The sequence below is a fragment of the Podarcis raffonei genome, chromosome 6 (assembly GCF_027172205.1).
Source record: "Podarcis raffonei isolate rPodRaf1 chromosome 6, rPodRaf1.pri, whole genome shotgun sequence".
NCBI classification, from domain to species: Eukaryota; Metazoa; Chordata; class Lepidosauria; order Squamata; family Lacertidae; genus Podarcis; species Podarcis raffonei.
In genome coordinates this window covers 18309469-18322752 of record NC_070607.1, presented here as the reverse complement: position 1 = coordinate 18322752, position 13284 = coordinate 18309469, and the positions used below count along the sequence as shown (strand labels likewise).

At 42.2% G+C, this 13284-nt stretch overlaps 1 protein-coding gene across 1 annotated transcript; it reads left to right on the top strand.

Moving 5' to 3' along the window:
- Positions 1–2585: 2585 nt before the first annotated feature.
- Positions 2586–12406, top strand: LOC128415366 (complement factor H-related protein 3-like). The gene is made up of 5 exons (XM_053391476.1): positions 2586–2786; positions 6760–6819; positions 9116–9298; positions 10009–10209; positions 12013–12406. The coding sequence occupies exons 1-4, from the start codon at positions 2609–2611 to the stop codon at positions 10203–10205; spliced, it is 618 nt and encodes a 205-aa protein (XP_053247451.1). The 5' UTR covers positions 2586–2608; the 3' UTR covers positions 10206–10209; positions 12013–12406.
- Positions 12407–13284: the final 878 nt, after the last annotated feature.

The window sequence follows — 13284 nt, the reverse complement described above, 5'->3', positions numbered from 1 at the left end:
TCAGCTAAGGATATTTCCTCACCTGAACTTTCAGATGTAGTATTATTAATTCCCTCATCATCTGGCCTCTGAGAGATGCTGATTTTGGCTTTCTTTTTGGAGACCATTTTGGATGGATTTTGCAGTTCCTACAGCACCTTGCAATAAGGCTACACAGCATTTTCAGCCTAGGACAGAAGAGGGGAAAGTTGAAAAACTGGGCTCTTGTGTCTTCATGGTCTATCACTGCAGTAAGCTTGAGGCAGCCCACACCTCCAGACCTAACTTTAATTTGTTGTCAGGAGCAGCAAGGAGTAGGACTCAGCAACACCATCTTGTCAAAACACCCTCCAAAACTTGGAGAGGGCCTTGGAATTATTCCCAGAAAGGAAAAGGAACAGTGAATGCTCTCAGCATAGCCTTTTCAGAATAACCCAGCCATGACTGAGAAGGAATGGTCCTTTAGAGTTCTAACTCTTGATTGATAGTAATAGAACCAGAATAGAGAAACCACTAAGAAACCCTACTTACATTTTAAAATATCTCTCCACCTCTCCTTCCATTTTCCTGTCTCATCCGTCTTATTCCCCACAAAGACTTGCGCCAGCCAGAGTTCCATGCAGGGAGTCATTCAAAGTCATATGGAGAATGTGTCATCAACATTTAAGCAACCCTGCTCAAAAATGGTCATTACGCTTAATACAGATTTTTTTTAAATCTTCAGCAGACTAAGGCTTTTATTTTTATTTATTAAAAAGCTTTCCAGACCACCCTTCAGTCAAAGGATTCCAGTGAAATGTCCAGGCATTGAAAAATATAGGAAAACAATGTATTATTCAAATCTAAAAAAGTTTGAGGTGCAACAGTTGGAGGAGAAGAAAGACAATCCCTGAGCAAATAAAAAATCATAACCTGCTGCTAGAAAGATTGTAGAGTACTTGTAGACAGCAGAACGGTCACATCTTCCGTATCTGTTTCACTAAATGAATTAACGGGTAAATGAATTGATGAAGCTTCTACAAAATGTTCCACACAATAACTGGGCATATCAGCTCCTGTGTGCTTATAGCAAACTGGCTATGGTTCCTTATGGACCAGCAGGCTCAGGGAAAAGCTCAAGATTTGCAGATGTTCAAAAAATATTTGATGGGTGTGAGGAACACCTTGGTGGAAGGGGGGTACCCAAAAACTGCCCAATGAAAACTGAAAATGCTCGCTGGTTACAGAAGGCTAACTGACTGTTGAGATAAGAAAACATATTTGAAATGGAATGGAGTATCCTGGAAAGAAAAGTGATTAAATAAGAAAGGGACTGTCTGGCAGAATCCAGAAGCACTTCACACTATATTTGCTGCAAGTCTCACTTGTCCTGTCTAATAATGATGGTGGTTGGTCAGATACTATCATGTGTTGCCCGAACTCTTGGTAAAAATGTCAATTTCTTCTTTTGCCTTCCTAGCATTATTGCTGATACTTCAACACTGGAAAAGCAGAAAAGGCTGGTAATACCCTCAAGGGAGAAGACTGTCCCGCTTTTCCTTAGGACGTCCCTATATTCATCGGAGAAATGTTGGAGAGTATGCAAGGTCCCTTCACTTCAGGCAGCAAGAAATCTGCCATTGTATTTATTTAGTACAGTCATACCTTGGTTTTCGAACAGCTTAGTTCTCGAACATTTTGGCTCCCGAACGCCACAAACCAAGAAGTGACTATTCTGGTTTGCAAGCGTTCCTTGGAAGCCGAATGTCTGACGGAGCTTCCACGGCTTCTGATCGGCTTTCTGCAGCCAGCCAGAAGCCGCGCTTGGGTTTCCGAACATTTTGGAAGTCTAATAGACTTCCGGAACGGATTCTGTTCTACTTCCAAGGTACAAATGTACTAGGGGCTGCAGCCCCTGCTCATGAAGCCCACCCACCCCTTTTCTAATTGCCTTTCCCCCCCAGACCCCTCAATTTGGCTCTCAGTACTCTTCCCAGGCGACACTCCTCTATGATCCTCACTTTATTCCTCAAAGATTACTGCCTAGTTGGGATTTGTCCTCAAATCCTATGATGGTCTTATAATCTGGAAGAGGGTAGAGGGGTGTTTGTGCATGCTCCCACAGACATGCAAATTAGCCTACTGTATAGATGTAAAAAAGGGACGCAGGTGGTGCTGTGGGTTAAACCACAGAGCCTAGGACTTGCCGATCAGAAGGTTGGCGGTTTGAATCCCCACGACGGGGTGAGCTCCCGTTGCTCGGTCCCTGCTCCTGCCCACCTAGGAGTTCGAAAGCACGTCAAAGTGCAAGTAGATAAATAGGTACCGCTCCGGCGGGAAGGTAAACGGCGTTTCCGTGCTCTGGTTCGCCAGAAGTGGCTTCGTCATGCTGGCCACATGACCCGGAAGCTGTACGCCGGCTCCCTCGGCCAATAAAGCGAGATGAGCGCCGAAACCCCAGAGTCGGTCACGACTGGACCTAATGGTCAGGGGTCCCTTACTATAGATGTAAAAAATTAATTTTGTTGCTTCATCTGGTTTTGCCTTTGGGCCTGCCCACCTCCAGGTTATTTCCTCCAAATGCTACCTTTTACAATCCATTATTTTTGCAGCAGAAGCCTGATGAACTTTGCCGCGTGGCAACAAGTCAATGATTAATTCGATGGAACTGGAGAAGGTGAGAGACCTTCCCAAGGACAGCCACCAGACCTATTTGCTAAAAAGTCCAAACTGGTCAGAAGCTTTGACAACTGCCTGGAATACTGACATGAACCGTCTGAGTTACGTTGTTCTGCTCCTCTTGTGGAGATGCTGTCTTTTCCAGCAGTGTAAGTTATTCAAGTCAAAATAAGAATTCTTTCAGGCAGCAGAGGGATGGGATATTGGCTTTGGAGTAGGTCCCCCCCCCCCGAAGAGGTAATGTAGAAATTTTGTACATAATTAATAAATTAATAGCCACCCTTCCAAGAGAAATATTATAAAACTAAAACATGTCGGGTGAAAATGTTGGGATTTGCTACATCCCTTGGCAGTTTAAAGTTTCTTTAAGATTTATGTTGCATCTCGTATCTACTGGCCAATGAATGCTTGTTTGTTGCTTAATGATGCTTAATCAGCTTCTAATTTCAGTTCAATAAAAGCTGGCGGTCTATAGGAAAGAAGTTGAGCAGTTGGGGGAGTGGTGCAGGAAAAACAACTTACTCCTTAACTTAAAGAAAACAAAAGAGATCATTGTGGACTTTAGGAAATGTAAATTGAATATTCAGCCACTTATTATTGAGGGGAAGTGCATGGAACAGGTCTCGGTGTTTCGTTTTCTGGGAATGGATTTGAGAGACGACCTAACCTGGGGAGAAAACAGCAAAGACCTGATGAAGAGAGCACAGCAGAGGTTATAAAACAATCTCTCAAAGGACCTGCTGATGGCATTTTACCATTGCACTGTGGAGAGTGTATTAACTTATGGTCTCTGTGTGTGGTTTGGGAGCTGCACGGCCCAGGAAAAAACAATGCTGTCCAGGGTTGTAAAGACTGCATAGAGAATAATTGGGTGCACTCTTCCCACCTTAGATCAAATCTATGCTGCCAGGTGCCATAAGAAAGCGGCAGAGATAGCGCAGGATAGTATGCACCCCGGAAATTATCTCTTTCAGCTTCTGCCTTCTGCAAGAAGGTATAGGGTTATAAAGGCCAGGACTAGCCGCCTGAGAAACAGTTTCTACTCAAATGCAATTCTGGTTCTAAATGCAGCATAAGGGGTCTCTATAGTATAGTGTATTTTAAAATGGGGTTTCAGAGTTTTTAGGGGTTTTTGAATGTTTTATGTAGTTTTTCAATTTCATTGTTCTGCATGGGACAATGACAATAAAGATATCGTATATTGTATATCGTATATATATGTGTGTGTTTTTATTCTTCCTTCACTAGGCTTAGACATGTTCAGATTTACCCATTAATTTCTCTCACCCTTTCCTAACTCAAGACTTCTGCTCAGTTGATTACTGTGGTGTTATTTTGTTTGGTGTTTTGAACATGTTGGATGGCATCAGAACCTGGCATAGACAGGGATTTAGTGTGAGGTTGTTGGTTTTTTACCATTCTGTTCCAATCCAAAGTGACGGTGCAGTGGCAAGCACTGTGGAAGAGCCAGGATGACAGCAAACTCTTTGAGCTAAGGGGCGTAGGTCAGAAATTGTGCTGACTCAGAAGAAATCACCTTGTGTAGACATGTACCAGCATCAGCTGAAGGAGCAGGTTCCATCAGTGGTTCTGCTTTGCAGCATTCCTCTATCCATTAAGTAAGGGGGTGGGGGAGAGAGAGTTCATTTTATCTATGATAAACCACATCCATTTTTTAAGTCTTCCACTTGAAATCAGTTCTACCCCCCAGAACGACATGCCGATTTTTATTTTTAAAAAAGAGGAACTAAAAACAATAGAATACAAACAGTATAACGGAAACTGCTTGTAAAAATAGTAGCAAAAATATATATTTTAAAAACATCAGTGAGCTACTCTCAGATAATACTTTGATGAGTAAATGAGATGGACAGCTAACCTCCTTTCGGAAATGAACCCCAGCACCTGAGTGCTGCTACATAGAAGGCCTGTGTAGAATAAGGTTACCAGACGTCCCTGTTTCCTGGGGACAGTCCCCAGATTTACAAATCAGTCCCCTGCCAAACCCATCTATTTAGTAGGACGTTGAAAAGTGTCCCCAGATTCATTGAAAAAAAAATCTGGTAACTTTAGTGTAGAAGTCCCAGTTCTTCTTGTCTCACTGGGTGGAGAGACATCCAGTAAGGTCTACCTTGTTGCTCCCGCCATAATCCTGAAATACATTTGAAGAAGGTCTTGTAGCCAAGAGGCCAAAAGACCTTCCTATGGCAAAGCTGGTCTTCTGAAACCCCAGCATAGTGGGCTTATTGGATTTTGGAGTATGCAGAAGATCCCAGATCCACTGTGCATGCCTGCAGAGGATCACAGCATTCATTTGAGCAGTTGTTATCCAAGCCTGAATTTTGGTGCAGTGTTCATTTCCCCCTCTGCCATACATTGTTTTGAGAGGAAACAAATACTACTACTACTACTACTACTACTACTACTACTACTACTACTACTTTAAACCCTGCCCATCTGGCTGGGTTTTCTCAGCCACTCTGGGTGGCTCACAACAGAATATTAAAAATACGATAAAACATCAAACATTTAAAAATTCCCTAAACAGGACTGCCTTCAGATGTCTTCTAAAAGTCAGATAGTTGTTCATTTCCTTGACATCTGACGGGAGAGCGTTCCACAGGGCGGGTGCCATTACCGAGAAGGCCGTCTGTCTGGTTCCCTCTAACCTCACTTCTCGCAATGAGGGAACCGCCAGAAGGCCCTCGGCGCTGGATCTCAGTGTCCGGGCTAAACGATGGGGGTGGAGACGCTCCTTCAGGTATACTGGGCCGAGGCCGTTTAGCGCTTGAAGGGTCAGCACAAACACTTTGAATTGTGCTCGGAAATGTACTGGGAACCAATGTAGGTCTTTCAAGACCGATGTTATATGGTCTTGGAAGCCACTCCCAGTCACCAGTCTAGCTGCTGCATTCTGGATTATTTGCAGTTTCCAAGTCACTTTCAAAGGTAGCCCCACGTAGAGCGCATTGCAGTAGTCCAAGCAGGGGATAACTAGAGCATGCACAACTCTGGCAAGACAGTCTGGAAACAAAGAGCTCTTCTGTCCCTACTTCTGAGGATGGGTTGCCTGAGTGTCCTTTTTTGTTTTGTTTTTTGAATGATTACAAATTTTGTGAACTTAGCCACCTGATTTGCAACACATCCGAGGCAGATTTTAGGGGGTGAGGGGCAAGACCAGTTCAGTCACATTGGGCACAGAGCCTGAGGGGATGCCACAAGTATTATTTAGAATAGAGGTGGGGGGCCCCTGAATTTTGGCATTGCACAAGGCAGAGCTGAAATTTGAGACCCCAAGTTCTGCTGCTGAACTTATTAAGCAGCTGTGCTTCTTGTGGAAGATATTCATTGACATGCTGTATTCATATTTTTTTTTAAAAAATAAATAAATGATGGGCTGGTTGTCCTCCATTTAAAACTTTAGTAATTGATAAGACCAGGTTGCAGAATGAAATGCTTGAACCAAATGGACAAGGAACTTCTGCACTATGAGCCAAGTTGGTGTATCACTGTTTGTTCCCTTGTATATATAAAAGTAGCTACAGGTGGTTTTGGAGTATAATATCCCTACTTCCCTTTTCCCTCCCACCAGAAATAGCAGATTTAGCTCTTAATGAAAAGCACATCTTTCTCAATACGACAGAATGTGAGTTGGATATTATATTGTTTTTCGGATGAATGAACACCGTATTTTTTGCTCTATAAGACTCACTTTTTCCCTCCTAAAAAGTAAGGGGAAATGTGTGTGCGTCTTATGGAGCGAATGCAAGCTGCGCAGCTATCACAGAAGCCAGAACAGCAAGAGGGATTGCTGCTTTCACTGCACAGCGATCCCTCTTGCTGTTCTGGCTTCTGAGATTCAGAATATTTTTTTTCTTGTTTTCCTACTCCAAAAACTAGGTGCGTCTTGTGGTCTGGTGCGTCTTATAGGGTGAAAAATGCGGTAGATGAGAGGGATAAATGTTTCAGCCTCCTGATAAATGACAGAGCTTACCAATTCAGAACTGAATACTTTACTAATGGCATTACTGCAGAATTAATCTGAGTTCCTCCATCAACAAAAGGTAGTCAAGTCCACAGCTTGCTACCCGCTTTTTCATGCTCCATTTCTTTCTCTTTCAGTCGCAGTATTTCCGGGACAAGTTCCTTACGAACACCTGGTGGACCCCTTGTCTGATTCTGGTAAGCTGGAGAACGGCACCAATGCGAACGTCTGTTAGGGCCCTAATCTTTTCAGTGTAGAATCTGCATTGTTGGTTGTCACCAGGGTTAAAGAAGTGAAGTGATATGTACCCAGAAAATGTCTCCTATTGCTCCAAGCTCAAGACATCACAAGGAGTGCTCTCACTAATTTTTTCATTTACTGTGCAGTGGTACCTCGGGTTAAGTACTTAATTCGTTCCGGAGGTCCGTTCTTAACCTGAAACTGTTCCTAACCTGAAGCACCACTTTAGCTAATGGGGCCTCCTGCTGCCGCTGCGCCGTGCTGCACGATTTCTGTTCTCATCCTGAAGTAAGGTTCTCAACGCGAAGTAATATTTCTGGGTTAGCAGAGTCTGTAACCTGAAGCGTATGTAACCTGAAGCGTATGTAACTTGAGGTACCACTATATTTGGAGCTGCCACACTAATGTGCTGTCAGGCGCCAGGGAATCCGATCCCTCACCCTAGACTTCCAGGAATAGATAGACAAGGAAAGCTCTTACCAATGTCTTTTATTCCATCATAGCTGTCAACTTTCAGATTTGAAAATAAGGGGTCAGCAGCCTCACCTGTCCCGGGGACAGTCTACGGGATATCTAACAATCTGGGATAGCAGCGGGAAGCAGAGGAAAACGGCGCTGGAATAAGGGAATTTCCAGCAAAAAAGGGAAGGTTGACAGCCATGTATTCAATATTCACAGAGAGAGGCAGCCTCTTGGAGTAATGGCATAGCTGTCAACTTTTCCCTTTTCTTGCGAGGAATCCTATTCGGAATAAGGGAATTTCCCTTAAAAAAAGGGATACATTGACAGCTATGAGCAATGGTGTTGCTCCGAGTGAAACCCCATCCCCTCCATCTCTCCCATTATACGTCATCCCTATGGTGGCTGATCTGTGCCTTCTGCCTCTGAACTCTCTGCTCTCCTACTTTCAATGCCTGCCAGGTTCTGGGAGAGGGGGGTCTGGCATGCTTTCTAATGACACTGAGTCTGTCAGCTGTCTCTCCCCTGGTGCTGCTGCTTCTTGCTCCTCTCCCATTATTTCCTAGCTTTCCCCCTCTTCAGCCTCTGAGATGTGACCTCCTGCAAACCACTGCTGTGAATCTATACAATCTTCCTCTTCTCTGGAAGGTTCTGGAGGAGGAGGAAGAGGTCTTCACCATTCCTTCTCCGATGTCCAGTCCCTGACATGTGCACATCAAATGTTAATATATTTGCTTACTTAGAAAAGAGCAAGGCTAAATAAATATGAAGAGCCTGCCGGCTTCTAGCTTCTAGCTCATATAACTCAATCCTGCACTCTGGCATTTATCTTTCTGACTCCTTTCTTTGCTACCTTAATACCATACTTAGAAGGCCATTACCTCACCAAGAATCTAGCCTGGCTGTCCCAGGAATTGAATCCATGCTGGATCCAGGCGTTAGAAGGGGGCTCAGGCATACAGCCTACCCCCACCCAAACTATTCTTGTTATCTACTGAAGTTCTCACCCTGGGCCAGCAGGGGGATACTGTAGATAGTCTTCACTCAGGTCCACATATGCAAATAAGGGATTGAAAGTGACGTTCAGTGATTGGATAGTTACGGAAAGTGGGTACTGTTGCGTTCTAGTGGAGCTCTATATAAGCAGGCTGGCTGAACCCTTCAGTTCAGTTCTGTTCTGGCCTGTGAATAAACAAGAGCTGTTTGAAGAATCACTGTGTCGTCTGATATGTTCACCCACAACTTAACAATTCTTATCATCTTTCATAGCAGCAATGAGTGTGGGAGAAAGGGAGTCAAAATTCATCAGGCAAATTGTAAAGAAAGTACAGATGATAGTACCAATCTGAATCCTCCACATAGCTCCAATTATTTTTTTCATTAAAAAGAAGCAGCAGGAGACCTATTCACAGATCTCCTCTAATGCCGTAGATGCTAAGACTGAACCTGGGATCTTTCAACGCATGTGCCCTACCACTGACCAATGGCCTTTCTCTAGAGACGTGCCAACAAAAAAAGAGTACTGTGGCACCTTGTGGGTTCATAACAAGATAGATGTTTGGGGGGAGATGCATGATGGCAGGTAAGATGCTAATTGATCATATATCTACTCTAGAACCCAATCAAAGAGTTAATAGGAAGATGCCTTACATCATTTTGTTTCATTTTAAATTAAGATGAATTCCCCATTCTGTTTGCTTTGCCTTTCTAGGTGTACAGTGTATTACTATCTGCAGTCTGGCATTTACCAGAGTGTCATCTGCTATAACAACTTCTTCAATATTTTCATTGTAGAGTCCCCAATAAATTGTGGTCCTCCGCCTGATGTTGATAATGCAATGACCCTGGCCTCCTCAAGACGAGAATTTGTACATGGTTCAGTTGTTTTTTATCAGTGCTACAGAATGTACGAAATGGAAGGCACTCCACGTGCAAGATGTTTACGTGGTCAATGGGTTGGCGTGCCCAGATGCCTTCGTAAGTATAAAATCGATCATCGTTCATTCTTGTTCTATTAACAAGCCTAGGCTCATTATAACAGACGTGAAGTCTGGCAGTGTGGCAGAGATACATGGCATCCTCTGGCTAGCCCTCCCAATGTCAGAGGCAGAGGGAAAGAGTGGACCTCTCTTCTGCAATAGGTAAAAAGGTAAAGGGACCCCTGACTGTTAAGTCCAGTCATGGCCGACTCTGGGGTTGCAGCGCTCATCTCGCTTTATTGGCCGAGGGAGCCGGCGTACAGCTTCCAGGTCATGTGGCCAGCATGACTAAGCTGCTTCTGGCAAACCAGAGCAGCGCGCGGAAACACCGTTTACCTTCCTGCCAGAGTGGTACCTATTTATCTACTTGCACTTTGACGTGCTTTCAAACTGCTAGGTTGGCAGGAGCAGGGACCGAGCAACGGGAGCTCACCCCGTCGCGGGGATTCGAACCGCCGACCTTCTGATCGGCAAGTCCTAGGCTCTGTGGTTTAACCCACAGCGCCACCTGCGTCCCTTCTGCAATGTGTGAATGTAGCCTAAAAGCTACAGTAACTGGCAGAAAGTACATTTTAACTTGATGCTATTGACCAGCTTGTTCAAGTGAGTTTTGCATTGCACTCAAAGCTATTCCTAACCCAGCCCAGCCCAGTTAAAAAAGAATTCATCTACATACATGATTATTTTTCTTTGTGTGCTTTTCTTCAGAAACTTGTCGAGCAGATGATGCTGACATGGAACGTAACAATATCAAACTTAGGTCAATAACTAAATCCACATCCATGAGAGCGTCGGACTACTGGATGCAGTTTGAGTGCAAATCAGGATTTCGAAAGGATCCATCATCACCACCTTTTATGAAACAATGTGTAGCTGGGCTATGGGTATATCCAAGATGTATCTAAATCAGTAAGTCTTTCCATGGCAGCAGAGAAATCATACCACACGTATTTTAATATCAGTACTATCACCACAGCAACTACCAGCAACGTTACTGTTTCTTTTTTCTTTTTAATTAATTTATATTAGTTTTCCAGTTTTTAACAAACCAATCCAAATTATTTAAATTTAATACAATTTTTTAAAAAATAATTACGGTAGGTTTTCTGGTCCCGTTACAAACATATGTCCATTTGCTTCCTGATGATGGCACTTCATTCTTCTTCTTTAATTACCTTCTCATCCTTCTAATAGTTTTAATCCATTTTCATAGCTGGCCTTCTTTGTTTCCTTACAATCAGCAGCTTTGTTGCTTCCCAAACACATGAGTCCATTTCACGTGTGTAATCCTTCCAGCACTCTGTTCCCAGACCTGGTGTGTAAGAGACAGTTTATTGCCATCGTCCTTTGTCCATTCACATTCCACTCCTTTGAAAACATTCCATCCGTTGTTCAAGGATTTGCTGGGCTATAAATAACTCCCCAACAAGATGCCTGCTCCGCCATTAAAAATCTGGGGATTATTTTCCTCAGCCCGCAGTTAAAAAGCAAAGTCACATAAATAAACTCCTGCCAGTTATAATTAGCAGTCCTTCATCTCACCAAATTACTCTCTCTTCCACTCATGGTCCAGCCCAAATATACCGTATTTTTTGCTCTATAAGACTCACTTTTTCCCTCCTAAAAAGTAAGGGGAAATGTGTGTGCGTCTTATGGCATGAATGCAGGCTGCACAGCTATCCCAGAAGCCAGAACAGGAAGAGGGATCGCTGCTTTCACTGCACAGTAATCCCTCTTGCTGTTCTGGCTTCTGAGATTCAGAATATTTTTCTTCTTGTTTTCCTCCTCCAAAAACTAGGTGCGTCTTATGGTCTGGTGCGTCTTATAGTGCGAAAAATACGATAATTTGAATTTAGTCCGTTCAGCCTTGGTTGAAAGGGGAGGGTATAGAAAAACATTGTAAAATCCTTAGTTGATCATAAATCAGTAACTCCCCTTTCTTCCTCAATGTCAAACAAAACAATTGCACATGATTCATTCATTTTGCAGGGGAAGTCAAAAAAGAAAAAGACCATTTGGGAACCCTATATGGTTTCCATTATAACCGTTTCATTGCCACTGCTATTACTAATAGTATTTCTAGTGCTTGATTAGATGGCCATCTGTGATCCCAAGCCATCCTACATTTATTTACATTTCTTTTGTTTGCTACTTATGCTGAGTGTTTTAAATTATTGTGGCGATTCCTGAATGTGCATGATGAGGGGTAGGATAGAAATAATATAAATAAATAAAATAAAAATATTGACCGGGCCAGATGCTAGCTATATGGAAAGTCTCAGACAGGGGTTACCAACTTGTTTGGACCGGTGGGCACATTTTGAACATCGAGGGAGTGCTGTGGGTGCCACTCACAAAATGGCTGCTATGGGGGGCATGATGTAACACAAAATAAGAGAGAGTAGTCTGGGCAAGATTAGAAAAAGTTTAACCCACTTGTCATACAGCTGTTGATGGAACAAAATTCCCATTTCCCCAATACCGATTCTAAATGAAAGCCTACGCTGCCATCCCATACACACTTACCCTGCAATAAAACCCATAAAATAGGAAGACTATTACTTTTGACTGGAAATGTATAACATTGTACTGAACCTGCTAGGTTTAAAGAACCATCAGCTTCACTGAACAGTAGAGCAACCATGATGGACTAAAATGGATGACATTAAACTCCATGTCACTTTATAACTTTTCGATGACTCTCATTGACAGTCTGATGAGACCTCAGCATCCTGGAAAACATCATAGCATCGACATAATGGAGAAAATGACGAAGAAACAATGGTGTCTTGGCAAAGGTGGAATCATAACATTATTGAAAATGGAATGTGCTGGAATGTTTTCCAAGGGACCTGAGTGAAGAAGTGCTGGCAAAGCAGGAGTCCTGGTTGTGCTTTTCCCCCAGATAAATATAACACATAGTCTAGGTCTTAATGTGGGTTAAGCAATGTAAGTAATGAAACAAAAATATATATGGGGAATTCCACTCTGCTACTCCTAGTTCCTTTCAATTAGCTGAAGAGTACCTGATCTTGGCCTACAGCGATGACTGGGTAACTATGATTTTTATTCAAAAGTGCTAAGTATGCTAGGAAATTCAGAAATTAGGATAGAAATTCTGCCTCATGATTTGATGAGCTGGAGGCCAAATCTTCATTTAGCATCAGAAATAACAACCTGTGATCGCTTTGTCAATGCAAGTATAATGCTATAGTTATGCAATCTTAAATTTTTTATATATATAAAAGTGTGATATTACATTGCTTTGTTGCTTTATTTTCTTCAAATTTTATGAAGTCAATAATGCTCCTGAAATGAAGCATTGCACACCAATAAATTGATTGATTTGCTTCAATTACAATTTTGAGTCTGTGGTCTTTTATCACTGATTATTTATTTTTACTTTGCAAAATTTCTATGCTGCTTGACTGAAACGACAAACAAATCTCAAAGCGGCTTACGAAAAGAATAAAACAGTAAGCTTATCAGTAGTTAAAACAGCTGTTTAAAACATTAAAAAACCAATTAAAACCAATGATAAGTTAAATACAGGTTAAAACAATGTCAACATTCTACACATCTGGGCAGCCTTTTTGAAACAAGGATGTTTATTATTATTATTAAATTTATTTATTTGATTTTTAAAATTAAAATTTTACAGAGATATATCAAACATAAATCATGAAAACAAAATTCCAAGGAATTTCCTGGACTTCCATCCTCCCCTTTGTGGGTTCTATTATTAATCAGTTCCTCCCACATCTTTTATGATAATCCAAACCCTTTACTTCTTCCATTATGTCCAGGACCAACTTTAAACTACAAGTGCTATTCCAGTCCTACTAACAATTTTAACTGTTTACAGTGGTCTTTAAGGTAAGTTATAAATGTTCCCCATTCCTTATTAAAATTTTGGTCTTCCTGATTTCTGACTCTTCCAGTTATTTTTAGCCATTTCAGCATTAACTTTTTCTGCCATTCTTC